The following is a 27577-nucleotide window of genomic DNA, read 5'->3' on the forward strand; positions in this document are numbered from 1 at the left end:
CGTGAACCAATCACATGCACACAAGGTCAACTTCATTCTATCTCTAGTTTCTGTTGGTATCTTCTCTTTCTCTGCAGTGTTGTGCAGTTTTAATGTATGATACCTAGAAATAGATTTACGTTTATTTTACCTGATAAGTATTGCCTCTCCACCCTACTGTCTGATATACTTGGCTATTTCAAATTGACAGTTGTGCAATCTAACAATAAAAGTTTTCTGCTTCTTTGACAGGTTTCTGAATTCCAGTTGTCTTCAGCAGATATGAAAGTTCTAGATGGCTTAAACAGAAATTATCGATATGTTGTCTTAGATTAGTAAGTAACTTTGGTAAATGGGTTGGCTAATTCATTTTTGGAAGAGAAATGTCAGATGGCATTTAAATGTTACCTCAATATTATCAAGACAGAGGCCAGTGTGCGTGAGGGGTAAGCCAGGAGCTTTCTGGAACTCTTCTCCTGGATTCACTCCAGAGCTCTGTTCTCTGGCAGGGTGAGTAGGCCGAGGGTCAGCATGGGTCAACCTATGCCTCTGCTCTCTTGAATTCATGAAGCTTTCCAGAGCAGCCAATATCATTGCTGAGTCTGTGCCTTTTATGTAGGACTGGCATTTTGCTATGGCCTAGTGGACAAACTGTGGTTATTGCCCATGTGGCCTGATTAGATGTTCTTCCAAATCGGCTCAGTTCTTTATCAGATAAAAATCTTTCAATCAAACTTGAGATTCATGTCAGAAATTCTCATGTCTTCCATATGGAATTGCTCACAAGATCATGTCAATACAGAATCTTTAATCATTTCAAATCTCTTTCTCTCTTCTCTTTAGACATTTGCTCATGACCCAAAAACTATTTTGCTTCCAGAAAGTTTGCCCTTAGTGGGCAATAGAACTCTTGGCTTTGAGTTTTTGCAATATAGAAATCTCAATGCAAAGTATAAAGAACTTTTAGGGAAGAGAGATTAAAAATCAAGGGAAGAGTTAGAGACTAAAGCTCCATTTTGGAGATAACGTATAGTTGACAAAAGATCTTACTCTTTCTACATGCTCCAAGCTTCTAGGATTCACAGAAAAGCAATTCATGTGATGAGGGTAAAACAAGTCATGTCACTGCTTGCAGTGGAGATATTAACAGGTAATAGACATGATGAAAGAATGTATTAAAAAGGGTAAGCACAGCAGCACATCATAAGAACTCAAATATTTTTGGATATATCATTGTTTATATTTTTATTAGTTTAGAGAAAAATAAAAATGAAATAGGAAATCATGAAATGGAAAGGAAGAGTAGTAAACATAGGTAATTATCATCATCAATTAATTATTTAACATTAACAATTGGTTTATTCATCATCTTTCATCACTATATTTTGTATGATTTTCACTTGAAGATTGTCCTTAGCATATTGTAGAATTTAGGATATGGAACACCATAGCATATATGACAATTTACATATCTGAATCAAAGAAAATATTTTCCTTATGGTAAGCAGCCAATCAGTAAGGAATGAATCTTTTATTCTGTAGCATAATGTAAGAGGCAAAAAAAAAAAAAAAAGGAAAGAATATGTCTTAAAAGATGTGTGATTGCCATCAATCACGTTTAACACTCAAACTTCTTAATAAGGATGAACATACAGCTGGCTTGCTTTTATTCAGAATAACACAGAATGAGTTCCTGTTTTTGTTGAGAATTTGAAATAGAAATAACATTTAACACTCAAAATTTTTTATACGATGAACATATAGCTGGCTTGCTTCTATTCAAAATAATGCAGGATGAATTCCTGTTTTCACTGAGAATTTGAAATAGAAAGGTCAGAATATCTCTTTGCTCTGTTGACAGATATGGAAGACTATGTTTGAACAATTGACCCTGTGTAGTTTATGTGACAAATTCTAGGAAAGAGAATATAATTTGAAGAATTTATTATTTTGGAGAAAGCCCATATTATAAACTTATGTTTATAAAAGTAAGAAATATTCTATAACTAGTCAGAAAATAAACTTCTTAACATTCACACTAAATGACAGTTTCATAGAAATCACTTCACTACCACTGTAGTATTAGAGTCATTTCATCCCTATTATGTACTATTTTTTCTCTTTTCAGTCTTGCAGGCCACCATAATTATCCATTTTCAGATGAAAATTAACATGGAGGGCATTGCATGACATGTAGCAGAAGGCTGCCTGTGGATGGTGATGCAGAGGATGCCTCTATGCTGGTGACTGGACATACCGCCTCTGTCTAAATCCATCCCACTTAGCAACTTCAGTTAGCTAGAAGATATAAATCCATAGGCCAGAAAGCAAACACAATAAATTTTTATCATCTTCAAATAATTGAATGTTTTTCCTAAAGATTTTTTTCCTGCTCCTTTCTCTGTTACTTGTATGTTTCTTTTCCTTTTGGTTCATGAGGGCCAAAAAATGCAATTTGCCTGCAAGTTTGGGCAGGGAGTGTATGATGATAACAACCATTGTGTAGACATTTTTGAGGTGAGAGTGGGTGGAGTTTTCCTCCCCAGGTTCCTGGAGCTCTGATTCTTGTGATGCTGGAAGGGCATCCTGTCAATATGGCTCACCTTCCAGACTCTGTGCTGTTAGTTTTCTCCTTTCTCAAAGAGCTAAACACAGACTAGCTGATAAATACCTGTCACTTGCTCCTCCTCTAGAAGCAGAAAATAAGATTTCAGGCCAATATCCCTGATGAATATAGACCAAGACATCCTCAGTAAAATACCAGCAAATTGAATCCAGCAGCACAACAAAAAGGTCATCTACCACGACAAACTGGGCTTTCTTCCCGGGATGCAAGTTTAGTTCAATATACAAAAATCATTAACCGTGATTCATCACATATACAGAACTAAAAACAAAACCCCAATGGTTATCTCAATAGACGCAGAAAAGCCTTACCATAAAATTCAACATCTCTCTATATTAAACGCCTTCGACAAACAAAGCATCGCAGGAACATGCCTCCACATGATAAGAGCCGTCTATGACAAACCCACAGCCAACATCACAATGAATCGGTAAAAACTAGAAGCATTCCTCATAAGAACCAGAACAAGACAAGGAAGTCTACTCTCACCATGGCTACTATACTGAAATCTTAGCCAGAGCAAGCCTGCAAGAGAAAAAACAAAAGGCATCCAAGTGGGAAGAGAGGAAGGCAAGCCATCTGTATTAACAGATGGTGGATATGATTCTATACCAAGAAACTCCATCTCTGCCCAAAGGTTTCTGAAACTGATAAACAACTTTCGTAAAGTTTCAATATACAAAATCAAGCAGCTCAAAATCAATCAAGTACAAAAATCAGTAGCAGCTCTATACATAATGTCCAAGCTGAGAGCTAAATCAAGAGTACAATCTGGCCAGCGGCAGTGGCTCAAACTTCTAATTCCAGCATTTTGGGAGGCCAGTGCAGGCAGATCGCTTGAGTCCAGTAATTCAAGACCAGCTTGGGTGACATGGCAAAACCCTGGATTTACAAAAATATTTTAAAAAATAGCCAAGCACGGTAATGCAGGCCTATAGTCCCAGCTTCTTGGGAGGCTGAGGTGGGAGAATCACTTGAACATGGAAAGCAGAGGTTGCAGTGAGCTGAGATCATGCCCCTGCTGCACTCTAGCCGAGGCAGCAGAGAGAGACACCAACTCAGAATAAAAAAAAATACAATTTTATTGACAATAGCCACAAAATATCCAGGGATACAGCTAACCAGGGAAGTCAAAGAGCTCTGATAAGAATTAACAAACAACAGCTGAAAGAAATTAGAGATGACACAAACAAATGCAAAAAAAATCCCAGCTCATGGATACGAAGATTCAATATTGTTAAAATGACAATACTACCCAAAGCAATTTACAGATTTAATGCTATTTCTGCCAAACCGTCAACACCATTTTAAAAGAATTAGAAAAAAAACCATTCTAAAATTTATATGGAACAAAAAAAAGGGCCTGAATACCCAAGGAACCCCAAGGTGGGGAGAAAAATGAACCAGAGGCATCACACTACCCAACTTCAATCTATACTACAAGGCTGCTGTAACCAACACAGCATGGTATTGGTACAGAAACAGACATAGAGACTGATGGAATAGGTTACAGAACCCAGAAATAGAGCTGTACATCTACAATCATCTGATCTTCAACAAAGTTGAAAATACCAAACAGTGGGGAAAGGACTCCCTATTCAAAAAATGGTGTGGGGATAACGGTTAGCCATATTCAGAAGAGTGAAACTCAACTTCTTTCTTACAAAAATCAATTCGAGATGGATTAAAGACTTAAATATAAGGCTCAAAACTATACAAAGCCCAGAAGAAATTCTAAGACATAGCATTCTGGACATAGGCCTTGGCAAAATTTAATGATGAACTCTCCAAAAGTAATTGTTACAAAAATTAAAATAGACAAGTGAGACTTAATTAAACTAAAGAGCTTATGCACAGCAAAAGAAACTTTCAACAGAGTAAACAACCTACAGAAAGTGAAAAAATGTTTGCAAACTATGCATCTGACAAAGGTCTAACATCTAGAATCTGTAATAAACTTAAAAAGTCAGAAAATATCAGATGTCGGCAAAGTTATGGAGAAAAGAGAATACTTCTACAATGCTGATGGCAATGTAAATTAGTTCAGCCATTGTGGGAAGCAGCCTAGCGATTTCTCAAATAACTTAAAACAGAGCTACCATTTAATCCAGGAATCCCAGTACTTGATATGTACCCAAAGGAATATAAGTTGTTTTACCAAAAAGACACATGCACATATGTGTTCATTGCAGCACTATTCATACTCATAGAGATATGGAATCAACCTAAATTCCCATTTACAGTGGACTGAATAAAGAAAATATGGCACATATACACCAAGAAATACTACACATTCATAAAACAGAATGAAATAATGCCCTCTACAGCAACGTCAATGCATCTGGAAGTCATTATCTTAAGCAAATTAACACAGGAACAGAAAACCAAATACTACACATTCTCACTCATCAGTGGGAGCCAAACACTGAGTACATATAGACATAAAAGGAGGAATAATACTCAGTGGGTTCTCTTTAGGGCAGATGGTAGAAGGAGGACAAGGGTCAAAAAATTACCTAGTGAATACTATGCTCCATATCTGGGTGACAAAATCATTTGTTCACCAAACCCCAGTGACACACAATTTACCCAGATAACAAAACTTCAGATGTATACCTTGAACCTAAAATAAAAGCTGAAAAGGAAATATTAATTTATTGTATCAGTATGCCAAATGATGGGATTCAAAAATATTTTAGGAGGTGCATAAGAAAGCTGATCAATCTGTAATAAATAGTACACATACTAATGTAGTATTACATATTCCTTCAAAGCATTATTTAAATTTGCATATGGTTACTGGCTCATTTATTCTTGTACATTTGGTCTTGGAAAATTGCAGGTGCAATGTCACCCATAGTTACCCCAGAGCAAACACCTGCACTTCTGCAAGTCCAAGGACTCTGTTTGAGTTGCCTCCAGGGCCCTGGTGTCCCACAGAGACCCAGGTGGTAACAAGAACATCAGACTTAACCCATAGCGGTATTCTACTGATGATGAAAAATTCTTATAAAAATTAAGTTTTTAAATTCTATGATGAACGAAGTCAAAAAAGTAAAAACAATATTATAGTTGGTTTTCATGAAACACCACTGAGCTTCAGTGTCTCCCATATTCTTTCCTTCTTGTGTCGTCTACACATCTGTCTACTCCCAACCCCACTCCAACTATAATATTTAAAGTGATTTTAATGTAAAATTTGCATAAGCTGTAATGCTGTACAATTTTGACGGATGTACTATATAACCCACATCCCTAACATGCTGAAGAATCTTTCCCTCTTTCTTTTGTTTCTTTCTCTCCCTTTTTCTTTTCTTTTCTATTTCTTTCTCTTTCTTTCTTTCTCACTTTCTTTCTTTCTTCTTTCCTTTCTCTTTCTTTCCCTCCCTCCCTCCCTCCCTTCTTTCCTTCCTTCCTTCCTTCCTTTTTTGAGTAGGTGTCTCACTCTGTTGCTCAGACTAGAGTACAGTAGCACAATCACAGCTCACTGCAGCCTTGACATTTCAGGCTCAAATAATCCTCCTGCCTCAGCCCCCCAAGTAGCTGAGGCCACAATTACATGCCACCACACCTCGCTGATTTTTATTTTATTTGTTGTAGAGATGGATTTTACTATGTTGGAAACCTTCTGTCACTCAAAAAAAGTTATTTTTTTTGTTTCTTCTGAGAAAACAACTCTTCACCTCTAGGCGGCTATTTTTAAAAAAAATCTTAGTTTTGTTTGCTCTAAAATTTTCTATGAAAGACTTAATGCATATTATATTTAATCAGGCATCTTTTGCTCACCATGTTTGTGAGATACATTCGTGTAATTGCAATATCTGTAGTTCTTTTCGTTTTATTGCTGGTAATATTTCATTATATGGACAACTATACTACAAATTGTGCATCCATTCACCTGTTGCTGGACGATTTACTTGTTCCCAGTTTGCTGCAATGTGAATAACTTTCTACGAATATTTATTAAACTGTTTGTAATCATGCTACCTTGTACCAGTTCCTCTCAGTTCTCCAGAGAGGTTCAGGAAAAGGGACAGCAGACTTTACATTTTCCATTCTACATCCTTTCTATCTGTGTATATGTATGTGTGTGGCTGTATTTTTCAGGCTAAATTGCGACAGTCCACAGCTCTTTGAGGAGCCAGTCTTGAAAGCCATTGCCAAGAAATGCAGTCGAAGCCCAGACCAGGTCAACCAGCTTAGCGGCATCGTTGGTTCTGGCCAAGAGCTTCTCTGAGAAGAGAATGCAAGATGACCTTCAGGTATGAGACCAGTAGTGTTTCTTCAGAGTGAGCCGTGGGTGCTGTCCTGGTGATCTCTCTTGCATGGAAGCATACACTGTGTTCCATTCATTCTCATGCTTCTCTCCCCTGTGTGCTACGGATGGAGGCAGCTTGGAAGGGTGAGAAGAGAGAGCACTGGACTCAGAGTCCTAAGGTTTGTCACCTCTGTGCTTGGCTTTGCCACTTACTAGGTATGTGACACTAAGCAAATTTCAACTCTGTTATTTTAATCAGTTTTAGGAGTTCTTCTACATGGTAATAAATTTAAGGGCCCTGGGTTCTCCCATTCACCTTCTCTGCCCAACAGACTCCTATTTGTATTTTAAGATCAAACCCAAATAAGATAAGCTGCTTTGTTTAACCATTCAAACCACCCACCACATTTTTTCACCATAATAATACATAGAACAGCTCTGCTTAGTGAATTTTTTTTTTATTAATTGCCTGCTGTTTGCTAATATATCAGTGTGCTCTCTGGATGGTGAGACCCTAAATGCAGTGACTCTTTCTGGGTCATCTTTTATCACCTTTCCCCTAGCAGAGAGGAAACCAGGTATAAGTTCATAGCCTTACCAAATTAACATATACAATGAGTTATTTCCTAAACCTCTCCCCATATACACTCTGGGCCTTATATTAATCACAGGTCTCCAACTTATTTTGTTTTGAATCCCACAAGAATTTTGAAAAGCCATGTAAGCTATTTTTCATTTTGAGATGACAGCTACAAATTTTATCATGAGTTTCATATTTATAAAATATGACATTTGGAACATATTATTTGTAATGTATTTACTTCAAAACATTTTAGTTATAGAGCAAGTATATTCATTTGTGGAAAAATTTAATTGGCAAATCTAAATCTCATTGTTAAACCACACAGATTACATTTTATTTTTCAGTTAAACACATGTTAATACCTGCTCCCATGACAACCATATAACTTCTGAAGTACATTATTTAAAGGAATAATGGATAAATTGGTGGGTGAATATGTAGAAAATAGACATATATAGAGAGAAATAGATGATGATAGTAGATGGACGGATGGATGATGGATAGATAGATAGATAGATAATAGGCAGATTATCTTAGCCTTTCATGAAATTGTCTTCTGGACCACATAATGAACTTAGTATTTTTTTTACCAAGATATCTCTGTTTTGCTATTAAAGGACTTCCCATTAGGGGCTGCTCCTTTGACAATCATATCATTTCTGAAATACATTTTTAAGAAGAATAATGGATAAATTGGTGAGTAGATAGATAGAAAATGAACAGATATGTATAGAGAGAAATACAGAAACAGATGATGATAATGGATGGATAGATAGATAGATGATACATAGGCAGTTGATCTGAGTCTTTCATGAAATTGTCTCCTGGATCACATAATAAACTTAGCATTTTATTTTATTTTATTTTTTTACCAAATATCTCTCTATTTTGCTATGAAAGGACTTCCCATCAGGGGCTATGTGTTGACAAGTGAAAACCAACCTAGACATAAGTAAAAGAAATTTATTCAAAGGGTAGAACTCTGAGCATGACATCTATGTATCTCAAAGATCGATCAGAAAACATTTTTTGTAAGGACAAGCAAACACAGCTGCAAATGGACAGTATTGAGGGGTCCTGAGGTGAGCAAGCAGAAGAGTTGATCAGGAAATGCTTTTTATGGGGCAGATTACTGAGTGGGACTGTCCTGTTGTTCAAGGCTTGTTCAGTCTAAGTCTACAACTGGATTGAGTTCCAGGGGAAGTGGGGAAACAAGAGCCTGACCAAGTGTGGTCAAGTCCAGGTGGTAAGTATTGTGTCCACACTTTCTTTTCTATTTTAAAACAAGTGATTTCTTTTTTCTGTCTCAAGCAGTTCTCTAGAAATATTTTAGATTGATGAGTGTACACTTTTCTTTTGAGAATTGGTGCAGAGCAGAAGGAGGTGGGATGGAGAAGAGGCGGAGCTCAGGTGGAAGAGATTCCAGGCCAGGCGCACCTGGAAACTGATGAGGATGGAAATACCTCCCCTAATGCCATCCTTGCCTCTGTCTCCTGCGAAGTCCTTGGATTCCCAGGCGGAAGCCGCTGTCCTGGGGAAACGTTAATGTGAGTATCGCCTGCCTTTCAGGTTTTTGACTTTGAGTTGATTCCAGAGGACGTAAAAGCCTCAACAGAAATCTCCAACATGCTAAGTTACAATTGTAAGTGATACTTGCAGATTCTTTTACAGACTGTTTTATGTAGCAGACACAGAAATAGAGGAACACATCTTTCCTACATCAGGAAGACAGTCCTTAATTCAGGCATGGGATGAAACAGGAGATTCACTGTAGCCTGGAGACCATAGGTTTCCTCCAGGGCTCTATTTCTGACCCAACAGAAAGTCCATCTGTAAGTAACACTGCCTATGTCTGCTCTATTGTGAATCCACTTTTTTTTTTTTATGCCCTCACTACCAGTGCCTGGGTCCTATACTTGAGCCCACTTACCCATTAGACTAGACAGGCATAAATTAAGCCTGTCTTAATTTATGTGAAAAAAGAAAAATTAACACACTAATAACAAATACGTAATAATGACTCAAACCTGGTCTATCTTCATGTCCCTGCCCCAGCAGAAGTCTCCATGTGGTTCCTGCCTAGTGGAGACGTGGGAGCAGGACCACAGCCCTTCAGACCCCAGAATCACAGAGTCATCAGTAGCTTGAAACTTCTGCCTGGAAAAGCCACAGGCACTGAATTCCAGTCTGTGACAGCAGCCACATGGGCTGTGCTCAGCAAAGCCATGGGGACAGGGCTGCCCAAATGCTTGAGAGCTGACCCCTTGCACCAGGTGCCCAGGATGCATAAAGTTAATGGAAATTATCTTGGAGCTTTAAGGTTTGATGTCTGCCTTGCTGGAATTCTGATTTCCATGAGTCCTGTTTCCCTGTCCCTACTCCTGCCTTTTTAAAATTACCTTCCTTTTTGAAAAAGGAATGTTTACCCACGGCTGATAACATGGTTGTACTTTGAAAGTAAATAACTTGTTTTTGACTTCATAGGCTCATAACTAGCAGGAAGTTGCTTTGAGTCTGATAGGAATTTTTGTACTTTGGTATTTTAAGTTGGTGCTGGACCAAGTTACAACTTTTGGGAAATATTGGGATGAAATGATTACATTTTGCATGTGAGAAGAACATGAATTTATGGATTGGGGGCAGAATGCTATAGCTGGCATCTGTGACCCTCCCAACCATATACTGAATTCTCAGTGTAAGGAGGTGAGGCCTAGTGAAGTCATTAGGGTCATGGGGGCAGATTTCTCATGAATGACTTGGTGTTCTCCCTATAGTAACAAGTGAATTCTGGCTTTATTACTTTTTTGATAGCTGCTTGTTAGGAAAAGCATAGCACCTTGCTTTCCTCTCTCACTCTGTGACCTCAGCACATGCTGGCTTTCCTTTCCCTTCTGCCATGAGTGGAAGCAGCCTGAAGCCCTCACCAAAGGCCTAATGGATGCCAGTACCATGCCTCCTGTACAGCCAGCAGACTGTGAGCCAATAAACCTCTTCTTTATAAACACTCAGCTTCAGGTATTCCTTTATAGCAACACAAATGGACTAAGACAGTCTAATTTCTCCACACACCTAGAACCAGCATGTCCTAAGTGGGTGATCTTAATACCTGATAATCACAGACATACCATTTGTGACAAAGCTTTCCAAATTGGAGACAACCTGTAGGCTATCAATCCCACCCCAGGTCCTGGCTTGCTTCAGGGGACCTTAATTGGGGGTGGATATGTTTCTTCTCATATGTTCATGAACCAGTATTTTCTATGGTTGAAGACCAGCCTGGAGCCAAATGTATTAATAGGTCTTGTTATCCGAGGGCAGCTCAAGTCAGCTCCCTCACTGTTTGCTCCACGGCAAGGTAAGGAAGAGAATGCATGGAACACAGGAGATCCATTAGGACGTCACCTAGTGTTACCACGCCCTGTGGTTAAGGTCAATGGGAAGCTACAACAGCCCAATCCAGGCAGGACTCCAAGTGACCCAGGCCCTTCAAGAATAAAGGTTTGGGTCACTCCACCAGGGAAAAAAACAAAACAAAACAAAACAAAAAAACCTGGTGAGGTGCTTGCATATCAGGTATACAAGGATATATCTGATATGCAAGAACATAATGATGGGTGGAAGGTAGTCATCAATTCTAGCTGTGACCGTGTGACCAGCTGCAGAAACGAGGACTGGGTCGTGAGTATTTTCTCCTTCTTTTGTTAAAAATGTATTTGTGCATGTATACACTTGTACTAAGAAAATATCTTCATTTTATTTCCTTTCTCCTTTATCATGTGACAAAAGAGTTGTTGACTTCACATCAGCATTTTTGTTAACTTTATAGTATTTGGGGTGGGAATTAGTGCCTTCCCATTGTAGGAAGGATAATTGTATTATGTTAGGTGTAATTATGACCTTAGTATTGCATTTATTTGAATATTATGATCTCAGGAGATGTATAAGGGTTTAAGTTGACAAAGGGTGGACTTGTGATGGTTAATTCTGAATGTCAACTTGATTGGATCGAAGGATACAAAGTATTGATCCTTGGTGTGTCTCTGGGGGTGTGGCGAAAATAGATTAACACTTGAGTCAGTGGCTGAGAAAGGCAGACCCACCATTAATCTGGGTGGGCACAATCTAATCAGCTGTTAGCATGGCTAGAGTATAATCAGGCAGAAAAACGTGACAGGAGAGACTGGCCTAGCCTTGCAGTCTACATCTGTCTCCTGTGCTGGGTGCTTCCTGCCCTGGAACGTCGCACTCCAGGTTCTTCCGTTTTGGAACTTGGACTGCCTCTCCTTGCTTCTCAGCCTGCAGATGGCCTGTTGTAGGACCTTGTGATCATGTGGATTCATGCTCAGTAAACTCATATATATATATATACACACACACATATGAGTCCATGCTATGTGTACTTTTCCTAAAAGAATATGAGCCATACACACACACATACACACACACACACACACACGCACACATATATGTCCATGCTATGTGTACTTTTCCTAAAAGAATATGAGTCTCACACACACACACACACACACACACACACACGCACATATGTCCATGCTATGTGTATTTTTCCTAAAAGAGCTAGACAGGCACTAACTGATCAACATCTGTCACTTGCTCCTTCTCTAGAGGCTGAAAACTCTACTGCAGTCACACTACAGTCCACTACAGTAATGTCTATAAATGGTTATTATTCTCACACTCCTACTCCTAACTTATAGACAAACTAGTTTTTGGCTCTATTGAGCCAGAAGAAAACACACACACACACACTGAACAGAGAACAGAGAACAGAGTAGGTAAAGAATCTTTGTGAAAATATTCAATTATTTCAAAATGATGAATATTTATTGTCTTTCCAGCCTATGGACTTAGCTCTAGTTGACTGAAGTTGCTAAGCAGGATGGATTTAAGTAGAGGGGATGTGTCTAGTCACTGGAATAGAGACGTCCTCTGGGTCAGCATCCACACACACTGTTTCTGGTAGACATCAGGCAAAGCCTTCCATGTTAATATTCATCAGCAAATGGATAATTAGGGTGGCTAGCAAGACTGAAAAGAGAAAGAATAATGTATAATGTGAATGCAAGACCCCATTACTAACAGAGTAGTAAAATGATTTCTAGGAAGCTGCCACTGGTGTGAATATTAAGAAGTTTGTTTTCTGATTGATATAGAATCTGACTTCCTCACCATTATGAACATGACTTTATAATATCTGTTTTTTCAAAATAATAAATTATTCAAACATATTCCCTTATCTGGAAGTTAACACATGAAACACAATAAGTCAAATATTCAAACATACTCCTATACATCTGCCAGCAGAGCAAAGTGATATTCTGACCTTTTCTGTTTTGAATCTTCTGCCTTACTCTGAAGAGGAGTAAGCAAGATGTATGCTCATCACTAATAAACAATTTTGAGTGTAAATCAATTTTATTAGTGATTATAATTTCTTTTGTTATTACCTACTGCTGCCTACTGTATACAATATATTTTCTAAGATTCAGAAATATAAATTGTAATTGATATAGGATCTAATATCCAACAAACTACAATGCATTAAAATATTCTTATGTAGAAATAACATGAAATAGAAAGGGACAGGTAAATGCTGGCTTATTATTACATTTTTATTTTTACTTTTTTGAGACAGAGTCTTGCTCTGTCATGCAGGCTGGAGTGTAGTGGCACAATCTTGGCTCACTACAATCTCTGCCTCCCGGGTTCAAGTGATTCTTCTGTTTCAGCCTCCTGAGTAGCTGAGACTATAGGCACATGCCACCACGCCCGTCTAATTTTTGTATTTTTAGTAGGGATGGGGTTTCACCATATTGGCCAGGCTAGTCTTGAACTCCTGACCTCATGACCCACTCGCCTCAGCCTCCCAAAGTGCTGGGATTACAGGCTTGAGACATTGTGTCTGGCCAACATTTTTAATTGATAGAATTACTGATGCTTGCTATTCTTCCTTTCTTTTTTATGGTTTCTTTTTTTTATTCGTTATTTTCCTCTAACATAGTTAACAGTGATATCCACCAATTTTTACGCACTTATGAAGGGCCACTGTGCTTACGCTTTTTCACACACCGTCTCATCCTATCACTTGTTAAAATCTCCACTGCCAGCAGTTACATAACTTTCTGCTTTTCCCTCATTATGTGAGCGACCGTTTATGACGCCTAGAACCTTAGACCATGGAAAAATAATAAAGATCTTTTATTGGCTACAAATTATATACAACGATGGGGCTTCTGCCTCCACACTCTTCCTTCCGTTTCTTTTCTTTTTTAATTCCCTGCATTGAGATCTCCATATTGCAGGAAATCAAGGACAGGTGCTTCTATTCACTGCACTAAGACAGCCTTTCTAGAGGCAAATGCAGAGTTTGTGGCAAGAACAAACATGCAAGGAAAAGGAGAAAAGGCATTGAAATGATACGCTGGATTGATAGGATCTAGCAAGTGATTCCCTGTGAAGGAGGCGGGAATTGGCACCTGGACCACAGAGTTGATGGAAATGTTTTTGATTTGATAAGGAGCTGAGCAGGTCTGAACGAGATACAAGCACAGATTTGGAAACATCTGGTGAGGCCAAATGGGGAGTATCCACAACGTGTCCAGTGCTAGAAATGCCAGGCCTACATGGAAAGTGCAGACTTGGCAGTGATGTTGGCTGCTCTGAAAAGTTCCATGGAGTCAGGAGAGCAGAGGCACAGCTGACCCTGGCCCACTCATCCTGCCAGAGAACAGAGCTCCAGAGTGAATCCAGCAGAGAGTTCCAGAAAGCTCCTGTCTCCCCTCTGACTCACACTGGACTCTGTCCCCCAGGTATGGCGGTCACTCTCAACACCCATTCTACATTCCTTCTCTGAAAATAAATTATGTCACCCATTTGCAAAGAAAACTTACCCAACAGCATTAAAATATCGGAGATTTCTGTCTAGGCTATCTATGGCTTTCATGTCCTCTGGAGTCAACTGGAATTCAAAAACCTATCACAGAAATAAAAAACTTTTATTATTTTCAGATTGCATAATTGCCAATTGTGAATCCCCAAGTATAAGCAGAGACAAGACTTAAAATATGAATAAGTTTTCAACAGTTCTAGAAGTCATCTCTAAACACTAGGTGGTCAATGATTATCACATGAAAAATAAGCAAAAATCCAGTCCTAGGTATTACACATTAAAACTGCACAACACTGCAGACAAAGTGAAAATCTCAACAGAAAAATGAAGAAAAAGAGCTGACACTATGCACACATGGCAGGATCACATACTTAGAAGACCCACAAGAATCTAGACGCAAATTTTAAAATAATATAAAATCATGTAGTAAGTTTGATAGATATTGTTGAATTCCTATATCTATTTAATAAACAGGTATAAGGCAAAGAACATTTGTTTTCAACATAATTCATGGTGGGAATTGTCTTAATACTAACGTTTCATGTTTAAAGGAAACAGATACAGGCTTGAAGAGTATCTCATTCTAAATTTGAGAGACTTTAAATATCAAAGAGATGCCACGAATTGTTAACATGTTGAATTAAATAAATCTATAAATTGAATAATCACTCTTCAATAGTGATACAGAGAATGAGAGAGAGAGAGAAAGAGAGAATAAAAAACATCAGCAAGTTAACAATTAATGAATCTAGGTAAAAGGTGTTCATTACATTTTTTAAACATTTCTATGCATTAGAAAATCCACAAAACAAAAAAGCTTATCAAGAGATTCTAAGAATTTTCAGTATTCTATGGATAAATATTTAAAAATACATATGGTTTAAAGGAGAATGTTATACAATTAATGAAATATATATTAAAAGGTCATTTAAATAGTTGGAAATTCATCATGGGTTGGAAATGTCAACATTATCAAAAAGTCAGTTATCTTCACATTTAGCAGCAGGTTTACTACAGTATCAACCAAAAACTAAAATATGTACTTTTTAATGGATGTTGATGATTCAAAATTTCATATGGCAGTCAAGAATAATCAAAATATTACCAAATAAAATGAAGAGTTAGAATAATAGTTGTACAATTTTGGTAGCAAGACCTTTCATTATTTAGACAGTACAGAAAAGTAAATAAGTCAATTGAAGACAAAAGAGAGGTGAAAATATAATCTGTGAATGTTTCATTTATGGCAGAGGTGAAAAATCAAGATAGGTGAGCAAATGCAAACTCTTTGAAATAATTGTTCGTGGGATCCTTTGATATAAATTTAATTCCATATGTGTGTTTGGATTTTTATTTCAAATAGTATTGCAAAGAAATTTATTTGAATTTACAACTAATTTATAAGTAAAGAGAATTACTAATTTTGCAAGATAACATATGAAAAAGATAGTCATGTTCCCAATATAAGAAAACACACGCCACTCATCAACCGCAGGAAAGAGGCATGAATAATTTAACTACACGAAAAGTAGCAACCTTTGTTCTTGAAACATAACTACAGAGAAAATCACAACACAGGTACAATTTCAGAGATGTTATTTCAAGAATACATCTGAATATCTAAAGAATATATCATATATATCTTATTAAACTATATGTATCCATCTATTATATATATTAACCTGTCACATATATATTAATCCATCATATATAAAAATCATATATATATGATTTATATATATATATATATACATACATATATATAATAGATTAATAAGAAACACTCCCTCCAACACTCACATGTCCCTGTATCCACTTGCTTGGTTATATGAAGTTCCAGCTCCTTCCAATAAGAGCTGGTATCTATTTACTCATCCCTTGAGTCTGGCCTGTCCTGTAACTTGCATTAGTGGATAAGATTTGCCAGAAGCAATGACGTGACAGCTCTGAGCCTAGACATGAAAATGCTTTGCTTGTGCTTACTCCCTGCCTTGGGATTACGCCATGTGCTGAGGTAAAGTCTGGGCTGGATGGCTGGAGGATGAGCTACACTGAGGGAAAGATGGCACCCAGAGAAATGTCCCACTGACATCTTGAAGCAGAGCTGTCTCATTGCCCTGCAAACACGTGAGAGAGTCAGCCAAGAACACAACTTGACTAGGTTCAGGCTGAGGCCATGCTGATTTTCTAACTAGAGAATCCTGAGTAAATAAGTGGGTTTCATCTTAAACTTCTATGTTGAGGGTGATTTGTTTAACAACTCTATTTAATAGTATAATTATGGTCTCCTATATGTAAAAAAAGACACGCAACCTAGCAAAAATAGTCAAAGGCTTAAACAGGCAGAACACGAACAGAAAACTCCAAGTGAATAAATATGTGACATTTTTACCGAGTGTACAAAGAAATGGAAATAAAAATCCTCAGTGATTTGGAGACTAAAGAACACCTAATGCAACTCCTCATTTCAGAACATGAAGAAAAGGCCAGGAGTGGTGGCTCACCCTGAAATACCACTTTGGGAGGCCACAGCAGGTGGATCACCTGAGGTCAGGAGTTTGGGACCAGCCTGGCCAACATGAAAAAGCCTTTTTACTAAAAATTACAAAAATTAGCTGGGCGTGGTGGCAGGCACCTGTAATCTCAGTTACATGAGAGGCTGAGGCAGGAGAATCATCCAGCCTGGGCAAGAGAGAGAGAGTCTCCATCTCAAACAAAACCAAAATCAAACAAACAAAAATCACAACATGAAAAAGCCGTGTCCCTGGTGCAGGGATGTGGAGTAGATTGTCAACTTAATGCTGAAATAATAATAAAAATAATCTCTGGTCCCATCCTAATTCTCTCCACCTGTCCTGCCTCTCCTGTGGTGGAGTAGAAAACCCTTAGGATGCGCACAAAGCATTTCTGCATAGGAAATGCCTGGAAAATGGACTTAGTCCAAGGGTGTCCTAAGAGCCTTACGAGAAGCACACGTGTGAAGGACACAGTGCAGGAGCCCCGATGCCCACAGCCCCGCTCCTCACCTGCACGTTCTCTCTGATCCGCTGCTCATTGTAGCTCTTGGCCAGGACCACAACCCCACGCTGCAGCTGGTAGCGCAGGGCAATCAGGGCTGGGGTTCGCTTGTGCTTTTTTGCCAAGGCACAAAGAACTGGGTCCTCCAAAAGAACTGGGGAGTTCGGATCCACCCTGGAAGGAAAGGCAGAAATGCTGAAGCCCTGAGGCTGGGCATACAGTTTTTTAGGAGGCTCCCTAAACCAAGTGAGGTCCCCAAGCATCACCATCAGCATCATCTGAGATGTTGACAGAAACGCAATTCTCGCTTCTCCATGAGCCGCTTGAGAATTAACTGCAGAAAACTGAGCATGCTCTGACTAAAAATTTTCTGAAATTTGGGGGTTAACGTAAAGATCCCATCATTCTTATTACCATTGTTTGGGGCGTTGAGATCCCAGAGCACTATAGGCAACCAGAACAATATCTTTTGACTTGCAGAAATCCAGCAGTTTTCTCTGGTTTAAGTAAGGATGACATTCTACCTGCAGATGACCAAAATAGAAAAACATCAGTTTATATGAATTATGTTAATATAAAAAGATTAAAGTTAAAGAAGCTGAATAGTAATAGGTATAGCATAAAATCTGAGGTGAGGATATTATTGTCAAGTCTAAAAAGATAGATGCTATTGTCTATCTTTTTCATAGAAATAAATTTTATATTTCTATTTCCTAAAACTATAAATAGAAATGACATTTCTGAACAGAAGCTAGCCTATAAACCAGGTCCTGGTAAACAAAGACCTTTGATAACTAGAAGGAGATGTAACAATTCCATATCTGGGATACAGTAAGATTCTTAGAGCCTTTGGCATCAAAATGTGCCAGAAAGCAAGAATTGGTCAAGGACTCGAGGGCAAATCTGAAAGACAAAAGCACTAGTTTCAAAGAAATGTCACTGATGATGTTTGGATAGATTTCAGCATCAAAAAAAAAAAAAAAAAATCTACCCATACGGTAGGAATGAGCACTAACAAAAATTAATCAAATCAATTAAAAATCATAGGGAAAAATGTCCAAGTCCATAGTAATGAGTGAGATAATGAGAGAGCAAGAAAGAACAAAATAATTTGCCTTTACTGCTGGTGGTTATAACAGTAATTTCTTTCTCAGGACATTGATATTTTGAGGAAAGTATTAAACTTTTACTTTGGCTTTGAAGAATATTTGTTCTTTATTTTAATTTGGTGAAGGATTTTTTTTCATAGTAAAATGTCATGTAAGAATAGTTAAATTAATGTTTAAAATTGAAAATGATTATCTAAAAAGTCCAAAGAAATAACAAATCCAATAATAAATAACCATAAAACGCAAAACTATTACTGATGTATACCAATCATATGTGAATATTTGTCATGGAATATGACTTCTTCTGTTGAGAATTATCACCCAGTGGATTATTAGTAATTGCTGAATGGAAAACATATTATTACAAAAAACAGATTAGCTCACAACTAGTTTAACCAAGTGATCAAAGCTAACATCACAAATAGGGGGGCAATCTCATTTTATGCTGTCTAGTGTCGCGCTATTTGAGAGACACAGTATGCTAAGGATATATTTTCTTGCCAAAAGGTTTAACTTGATGTATCAAAACACTTAGATCTAACTTTTCATTTACAGAAACTTTTCAAGAACTTGAAAAACAAGTTAACTGATATCAACATAAAATAATCTGAAACCAAAATTTCATTGTTTTAAAAGGAAGCGCTATAAAAGACATTTCCATTAAACAATGGGAAATTCAAATATAGACTAGATGTTAAATGACATAGGGCATTAGTTTTCTTAGATACAATAATTTTACTGTAACTGGAAGAATATCTTCATTTCTGTGACATACTTTAATTAGTTCTGTAGAGGTGAGGTGAATCGTCATCTTTCCAATTTATTTTGAAGAGGTTTTGAAAATAATATACATATTTATGCAGTTTTACCCATATATATATATATATATGCATATATATGGGTAATATATGTATATATATATTTAGGGGTATGTGTGTGTGTGTGTGTGTGTGTATACACACACTTGAGAGTTAACTGTACACACACACACACACACCCCCTAAATATTTGGCAGTGTGGCAAAGTGTTAACAATTTTGAGTATAATGGTAATGTTGAAATTGTGTTGTATTTTTATCAAATTTTCTGAAAGTTTGGAAATTGTCATAATAAAAAATTGGAGTACTAATATTAAAACTGTATTTTCTTAATGTTTCTATTTGAATATGATGGAACTGTATCATTATGCCAAATTCACAAATTTTATACACTTCATGTTTCAGTTGTAGACCTTTATTCATTGACTCTAAGTTGTATAAAAGTAAGATAAAAAAGTGTAAATTAGTAAAAAGGTAGAGTGGCTTCAATGTTGAATTTCGTATAACATTTGGGGGAAGTCAATTTGATCAAGGAGGCCTGGAATCATTAATAGTAACTCAGGAAAAAAAAAGGATTTATCCCTAAGCTATGAGACGACGATGCATAGAATAGATGTGTTAAACAACTGATTGGATGACAGACCCCAAGGAGAAGCTGCAGACTATGATATGAACAGTGACAGGTCAGGTCTATGTTCTGCTAAATGTTCCTCAGTGTTGATTTCATCCACTGTGAAGAGTTATCTCCATAAACAGGTGATTTTTCTCTTTCTGACTTGGATGACTCTCATCATCTGCAGCTAATTTTTAGTATATCTATACTTCTAGTCAAGAATTGTTGAAATATCAAGAACAGGCACTCAAATATCCAAATTCCATATAAACCCCTACCTCTTTTCTCTTATTCTCTGTTTACGTACAGCTTATTCAATCTTTATGGGTTCCTATCTATACATCATTCCCTCCAAATCACCTTCACTCATGTACTCTCTGATCATCTTTCATAGCTTTCAGCTTTCCCTGAGTTCTAATTGATTATTTCAGGCTTCCTTGATCAAATGGACTGCCCTTAAATATTACACGATTCAACATTAAAGTCATCCCAAATTTTCCCTAATACTTTTCCAGGCAGGGTACAAATAAGAAATCTCCATGCCTTTCTTGACCAAAGCTTTGCTCTCTAGAATCTTCTGTTTCACAAAGATAAGTGGGATAAAACAGATATTTGGTAATAGGACAGGAAGAGGGGCATGAAGAACAGAAAGCAGAGGAGGATGGGGGAGCTCACCTGGTTGCAGACGGGCTTGTACTTGAGCCCTGGCTTGTTGAGGATCATCTCCAGCTGCCTGCGGTTGAAGTTGGACACCCCGATGGACTTGGCCAATCCTGCTTCCTTACACTTCTCCATGGCCTGGGGAGAAAGAGGTTGTGAGGAATTATTTGTACAGTTTGCTACAAATCAAGATAAATGCAAGACAGAACGGTGAAAGCAACAGTTTTCAAAATATGACAATGAAAATTGCCAGCAGTGATTGTCAAGAAGGGAAAAATTCAAACAGCAAATAGGGGAAGAAGATAGTGGCAGCAAGAGTACGAATTCCTATCTCTTCCTTAGGAAACTGGACAGATTAACGCACAGGCAAGGGAAGAGATTCCTGTCCTCCTTGTCCCCAACTCTTGTGTGCACCACCGCTCTCTAAACATTCCCCTCATGTGTTTTTCCCTTTATCTCATCAAAACTACTCTTGTAAAGTTCCTGAATTTTTAGGTCTAATGGCGCATATTCCATTCTTCCTATCTTATCTAGGAGACAGGTATTCCCCCTTTTGTCATCCTTCTTTCTGTGTCCTTTCTGCCAAGCACTCACCTCCCAGGTGGTACAAAGATCCACTGTGTCAAACATTACGTTTCCATTTTCATCTGTTGGTGAAAGTTCCTCACCTGGCTGAAACAGAAGCAGTCATTTTAATCATGTTACAAATTAATTTCTCCACCCATAGTCGTGATCCCAGATACCTTTAAGGACACTAATCCTCTGAGAGGCAGGTGGTGCAATGCTTTCTAGTGATGTGTGCTAAGTGTTTTACATATGAGGGTGTAAGGAGTGTATTCAGGAGACAGGCTTCCTCTAATCTCTTACAAATAGTAAATGTATGGAAAAGTACCATTTCCTAGGTCTTAATTATTGAGTTTCATAGCGGACTTATGTTACTTTATTCTGCCCTTATAATTTCTTCTGTTAAAGTACCTCTCTTTGATTTGGAAATATCTTGATATTTAAAAATAATGGATTGTACTCTTGGACCGGATGAGATTATCAGACCACCTGAAGACCTGATAGTCTACGGGCAGGACTGTAAATCACACATGGTCAGTGGAAGTTGGGAGACCCAGAGGAGCTGTCTTATGGTGATGACCATGAGCCTTGAGCTGCTGCAAAGCCATAATAGCCACCAACGAAAAAGTCTGGGTCAACAATAATAAAAAAAAGTGTTGGAGTTTAGAGATAAGAATAGAGAGATCATATATTTTTGTAGACCATTTCATATCCTTATATGTAGCCATGTCTTTGACTTCCCGTTTACATAACCCAGTGAACTCTTCTGCATTAACTAGCCTGAGGAGTTTTCTGTAAATTTAAATCAAATGTTATACACGATACAGCAATTCATGGCTAAATACAGCTTCAAACTCTATTGTGAAAGAAGAGGCAGCAGAATAATGTAGTTTCTCAAGTCCACATTAAAGATTTCTAGGTTAAGAACCATGCTCCCAGCACTTTGGGGGTCCAAGGCAGGCAAATCATGAGGTCAGGAGTTTGAGATCAGCCTGACCAACGTGGTGAAAGCCCGTCTCCACTAAAAATACAAAAAATTAGCCGGGCATGGTCGTGGGCACCTGTAATCCCAGCTACTCAGGAGGCTGAGGCAGGAGAATTGCTTGAACCTGGGAGGTGCAGATTGCAGTGAGCTGAGATCTCACCACTGCACTACAGCCTGGTGAAAGTGTGAGACTCTGTCTCAAAAAAAAAAAAAAAAAAAAAAAAAAATGAACCATGCATAGTGGCCTCCACCAAATCTGCTTCAGCTTGAAATGGAGAGAGGTGGTGGAAACTCATTGTGCACCATATGTGCCACAGTTTTATTGGCACCACAACTGCATGAAATTCTGTGTCTGTGAACATCCCGAGAGATGGACTCAGAAGCCACAACTAAGACAGCACCTTGAAGGAGACTATTGTAATTTCCTCAAGGTTTTGAGGAAGAGGCTTTGAGGTTGCTATACTCTCTTCTCCTGTAGGTGTGCAGTAGAGAAGTAGGATTTGAAATTTACTCAAAAGAAAGGAAATTAGGTGTTATACTTACGGTTCTTCTTCCATATAATAACCCCTATGTCCTCCTAATAAAAAGCTCTGTTCAACCATCCACATAAACAATGTTTATAATGACAGCAGAAGTGCAATTGTTATGATCATACGAACTGCATACCTTTAGAGACACTGGATAATGAATAAGATAGAGGTCAACATAGTCCAATTGGGCTTTATTCAGTGAGTATTCCAAGGCCGGTTGGACCAACTCTGGGCGATGAAAAGTGGACCAAAGCTGAGAGGTTAGAGAATGGAGGTGATTTTAAATGAATACTTGAGCCAATCTTATTAGTTTGTGCCATCTAATATTTAGACATTTTCACACCGCTTCAAATTGTATGACTACTGACAAACATATTCTCTTCCTTCTCATGATTCCTTTGGCTCTGACCTATCCTTATGAACTTTATTGTATGTTATAAACATAGTTTATACATCTACTGAATGATAGGAGTAAACTACTTAAAAGGCAAAATTTAGTATCAAGTAATAACCATGCTCCTATCTGAATTATCTTTGGTAGAGTTTATAACTCATTTTAACAGTCTAATTCTTTTATCCATTCAACTCAATGTTTAAGAATAGCTACTTATGTTACTGGAAACTAAAGCAACATCAAAAGGGGGTTAAAAACAAAGGTTTGAACATGCTCATTATACTGGACACAATTTAGGACAATTTAAATATGTGTTATTTGATACACCCAGGGCACTTTTACATTGCTTTCTATCTCACTGATAAAGATGAAAATTGAGAGAATAATAAGAAATCTTAGAAAATCACCCAGGAGATAAAAAAAATCATAACATGATTATCATTCCCTGTGATTGAGTAGCACATGTCAAAACACACTGATCTGAGCTAAAGATAAAAAAAGTAAAGGGACTTTCAGGCCATACATTTGAATGCAGGCAAAATGAAAAGTGATCATCATTCCCTGATTTTGATTTAAGTTTTACTATGTGAATATATGTGAATAAGTTTGAACCCAGAAGCACAATTCACCCACAACTACTGATCCAGTCAGAATTGGCATCTCTACACAATCACATTAAATCCATGTGCATACAAGCTCATCATAGGCACAGTACCTTTGAAGTGTAGAATATGTCTTCTCTCTTCACACTGCCATCTGCAATCTTGCTTCGGATGGCCAGTCCAACTTGCTCTTCATTATTGTATAAATGAGCAGAATCGATATGGCGGAAGCCAGCTTCTATTGCTAATTTTGTGACCTCTGTAGCTTTACTTCTGGGAACCTGGAGAAGCAACCAAAGGTAGTATCTGGAGATCAGTGTGGCTGAGAGGTAGTTCAGGCACAAGCATTGATCTTTACAAGAATCAACTTTTCTTCCTGTCTTGGTATACGGGGTGAAAATCCCATCTCAGTTTGCCTGGGTCTTTCCTGATTAGCAATAAAGGTTGAGCATACTAGAAATACCTTCAGTCCCAGGCAATCTCTGGTTGATCATTGTTATGGAGGTACCAAACAACACCCTCAGATTCAGTGATTTGTTGGTAAAGTTAACAGGACTCAAATGTCCTAATTATTTTTAATTTAGTGATAATACACAGGGTAAAAAGCTCATGGGGTCTGGAAGGGAAACAGTGCAAGCTCAGATGAGTTATCTCCCAATGATGTTACACAGAATACTCACTCAGACTTCCTCCCACAGCATATTTGGGAAACGCTGTCTATAAGAGATGTTCTTTGGTGACTCAGTTCTTGAGATTTTGACTGGGTGCTAGTTATATCGACCCAGCTAGGGTTCATATGGGAAATAATGCATCTGTGGATAGGAGGCTATTACGTTAAGTCTTTTCGACACAGCCATTCTGGTTACACGATAGAACTGAACACTAGGAGTACAGTGTTCTGAGGATATCGATTCATACATTAAAAATTCACTGAAATCTGTAGGAATTTAGCAAGGTACACTTCTGCCATAAAAAATAAGGCCATCTCTTTCAGGAAAGATAGAATTCCAGTGAAATTTGAAATTATTGACTTATTGACCACATTTGGATAAAGATTTGAAAGATATTTTTAAATGAAAAAAATATAAATAAGTTGTTTTCCATTTTTAAACCTATTTAAGAAGCTTTCTTTCTTCATTCAAATTACAAGGAACTAGATCCTAGGTCTCACTGCCATCTCCTGAGGCGGTCTTTAGTGTGCCAGCACGCAAATGTTTACCAAGGCTGGAGTTTCAGTGTTGCCCTCAGTTTTGCTTCCTGCCCATGCCAATTTATATTAAAAATTAAACCACTTTTGTCCATGGTCTAGAAAATGCATCCTTGTAGCGCATCACAAGTTACAGATAAAGTGAGGCTCTAATTTACATAATTAGTCCCTATTCACACACTTAGCGGCCTGAGGACCGTCTTGGGATAGCACTTTCCTTCCAGTGTAGCAGTTCCATCTAGAAAATGAAGTCTTCAGGCCGGGCGCGGTGGCTCAAGCCTGCAATCCCAGCAATTTGGGAGGCCGAGGTGGGCGGATCACAAGGTCAGGAGATCGAGACCATCTTGGTCAACATGGTGAAACCCCGTCTCTACTAAAAATACAAAAAATTAGCTGGGCATGGTGGCACGTGCCTGTAATCCCAGCTACTCAGGCGGCTGAGGCAGGAGAATTGCCTGAACCCAGGAGGCGGAGGTTGCGGTGAGCCGAGATCGCGCCACTGCACTCCAGCCTGGTTAGCAAGAGTGAAACTCCGTCTCAAAAAAAAAAAAAAAAAAAGAAAAAACAAAAAAGAAAGAAAGAAAATGAAGTCTTCGTTTTGTTCATTTTTGTGTCGGAAGACAACGTCTACCACTTTGATACAAATACGATGCCTACAAAAAAGGACTAAGAATGTAGACTTTTCTTGGTTAGGTTCTAGATTTTACTTAAAACGAGGTTACATTTTTTCTTTCAGGAAGTTTTTCTGCGGGTGAGAGTAGCACCGCGGAAACTCTATTTAGTCCACGTCCAGTATTACCGGACCTGCCAGCAGTTTTGTACACACCGCATCCAGCCGCTTTTGCCGTCCACGTTTCTCTGGATCACCTGTTCTTGGAATAAGGAAGGATTTCTTCAGCCGCAGAGAGAAACCACGCCCATTGCAAGCCGCGTCCACCAGAGGGAGCTCACGGACAAGCGCTCGTCCACGCCGCGTGTTACGATTGTTACGTATCCTGCCATGCTGGGAGCTAGATACGCACACGGGAAAGCATGCACGCAGTAAGAGTCAGCAGCCCTTTTATTTGAATCATTGACCGAGGGCAGGATCTCAATGCAGAACAAGGATTGACTCCTTTTTCTCTTCCAGCCTGGTGAAACCTAGACCAGAGAGTCGCCCAGAGTAATGTAGGAACGTGAACCTTACAACCCAAGATAGGTTTCACTTTTACTGGGTCGAATCCTTTGCTAGCTCAACACTAGAAGAAATTCTTCTTACCTCTGGAGGTGCATAGGTACCAAATCCCAATACAGGCATGAAGTGACCATCATTCAGCTGCACACACGGCTGTTTGGAATCCATTCCCCGTCACTTGCCTGACTGGCAAATATTAAATTTGTTTCTTTTTCCCTCAGAGACTATAAAAACAATGGGCAGGCAACGCCCCACTGCACGTGGACTGACGGTTAACCAACAGCCTGTAAGAGGAAGGACATTGCAGCCTTATATGGACCGTGGAGAAGACTGAATCCAGTTCCCTTGTTTCTTATCAAAGAGAATTCCCAAGTGAATTATTATAATATATGGTCATAATAAACTCATTAACTTAGATCTGAAGATTTTTTTTTGTATTCAGAATCTCTCTCTATATTACATAAATTATTCAAAAAGATTTGTAGAACAAATAGTGACCATATGTTAGACTATAAAAACCTCCAGCTACACATCTTTTTTTGTTTGGCATAATAATGCCCCTTCTTTATATTGCACCATTTGAAATACTTATTAACCATCTTACATCTTTCTCTCATGTACACATAATTTAAAGAAATGACTAATGAGAATCTTTAAAATAGTTGGCCTTTCATAAAAAATTGAAGTTAAAACAGTAAAAATATTTGCCTTTTTACATTTTCAATCAGAAAATTTTGATTTTTTTTTCTTTGCATTGTAAAAGAAAGATTGATTCCTGATGAAGGTGCAGTCCTATAAAGCTGTAATCCTGATGAGAGTGCAAATAAAAAAGAAATTCTGATGTAGTTTTTATCAGAGTGTTAATTATTAACAGTTTCTGGAGTTTGGTCTGGGGCAGGACCTCTTCACTCAGTTCAGTATAGATGCTCTGTGGCTCTCCTGCAGCATGATGTGGTAACGCTGCTCCTTTGCGGACACAGAAGGAGGGGCACCAGCTATGCTGCTTTCAGCTGGTTGGGTCAGCCTGGTCCCGGGGCCCCAGGGAAGTGATCACATGCCAGCATTTTTATACTGTGCTGGGCAATTTTCCAATTCCAAATCTCTCATTTCCCAGGCCTCTACATGGCGTTAGAATGGCAGGTATGAGGAAAGGAGGCTGACGGGTGGCCATGAAGTTGCAAGAGAAAGGGACAGACTGTTCTGTCCTGGAAGCTAAATGCAGAACTTGTTTTCAGAAGGGAAGAGTCAAATGTCATTAATAGGACAAGTAAGACGGGTTTTCAACATTGACCGTTGGGATTGACTATCGACCTTAACAAAGTCAAGAATGTTTTGATAGCATGATGGGGTGGGAGTCAGGATGGTGTGCATTCAGCAAAGTGTAGGATGAGAGTAATTAGATAGAGAGTAGAACATGTTCAAATAATCGGCTGGAAGGGGACCAGATAATTGAGCAACCACTGAGAAAAATGCAGCAAAATGAGTATTATTTCTTTGATGACAGCAAAACCGCATGCATGTGTGTTCTTAGGAAGAACTTAGCAGAGA

At 38.3% G+C, this 27577-nt stretch overlaps 2 protein-coding genes across 16 annotated transcripts in view; one reads left to right on the forward strand and one right to left on the reverse strand.

Annotated features, from left to right (window-relative positions):
* Positions 1–26834, forward strand: part of LOC101041915 (aldo-keto reductase family 1 member C4) — a 79475-nt gene extending 52641 nt beyond the window's left edge. For 4 of the 15 annotated variants that reach the window (XM_074405121.1, XM_074405119.1, XM_003939059.4 and 1 more), the window contains 2 exons: positions 232–314; positions 2108–3321. In XM_074405121.1, the coding sequence (XP_074261222.1) occupies positions 232–314; positions 2108–2150 (126 nt within the window). In that variant the 3' untranslated portion in view covers positions 2151–3321. Of the gene's footprint in view, positions 1–231; positions 315–2107; positions 3322–6712; positions 10451–13984; positions 14353–25591 lie in introns of those variants that run through there. The other 11 variants (XR_012518995.1, XR_005581934.2, XR_005581929.2 and 8 more) reach the window with 11 other exon arrangements.
* Positions 12253–26275, reverse strand: LOC101041594 (aldo-keto reductase family 1 member C3). The gene is made up of 9 exons (XM_003939058.4): positions 26114–26275; positions 23762–23929; positions 22789–22905; positions 21168–21245; positions 20589–20711; positions 17789–17898; positions 17383–17548; positions 14358–14440; positions 12253–12495 (listed from the first exon to the last, which is right to left on the reverse strand). Exons 1-9 carry the CDS (start codon positions 26195–26197, stop codon positions 12453–12455), a joined length of 972 nt encoding a protein of 323 aa, XP_003939107.2. The 5' UTR covers positions 26198–26275; the 3' UTR covers positions 12253–12452.
* Positions 26835–27577: the final 743 nt, after the last annotated feature.

Source organism: Saimiri boliviensis, chromosome 8 (assembly GCF_048565385.1).
Source record: "Saimiri boliviensis isolate mSaiBol1 chromosome 8, mSaiBol1.pri, whole genome shotgun sequence".
NCBI lineage: Eukaryota > Metazoa > Chordata > Mammalia > Primates > Cebidae > Saimiri > Saimiri boliviensis.

Coding starts and splice junctions, on each gene's coding strand:
- LOC101041594 (XM_003939058.4), bottom strand. CDS start 26,197: ATGGATTCCAAACAGCCGTGTGTGCAGCTGAATGATGGTCACTTCATG. Junction 17,549..17,788: donor TCTCAACGCCCCAAACAATG/GTAATAAGAATG, acceptor CTTTCCTTCCAG/GGTGGATCCGAACTCCCCAG. Junction 12,496..14,357: donor CGATATTTTAATGCTGTTGG/GTAAGTTTTCTT, acceptor TTCTCTTTTCAG/TCTTGCTAGCCACCCTAATT.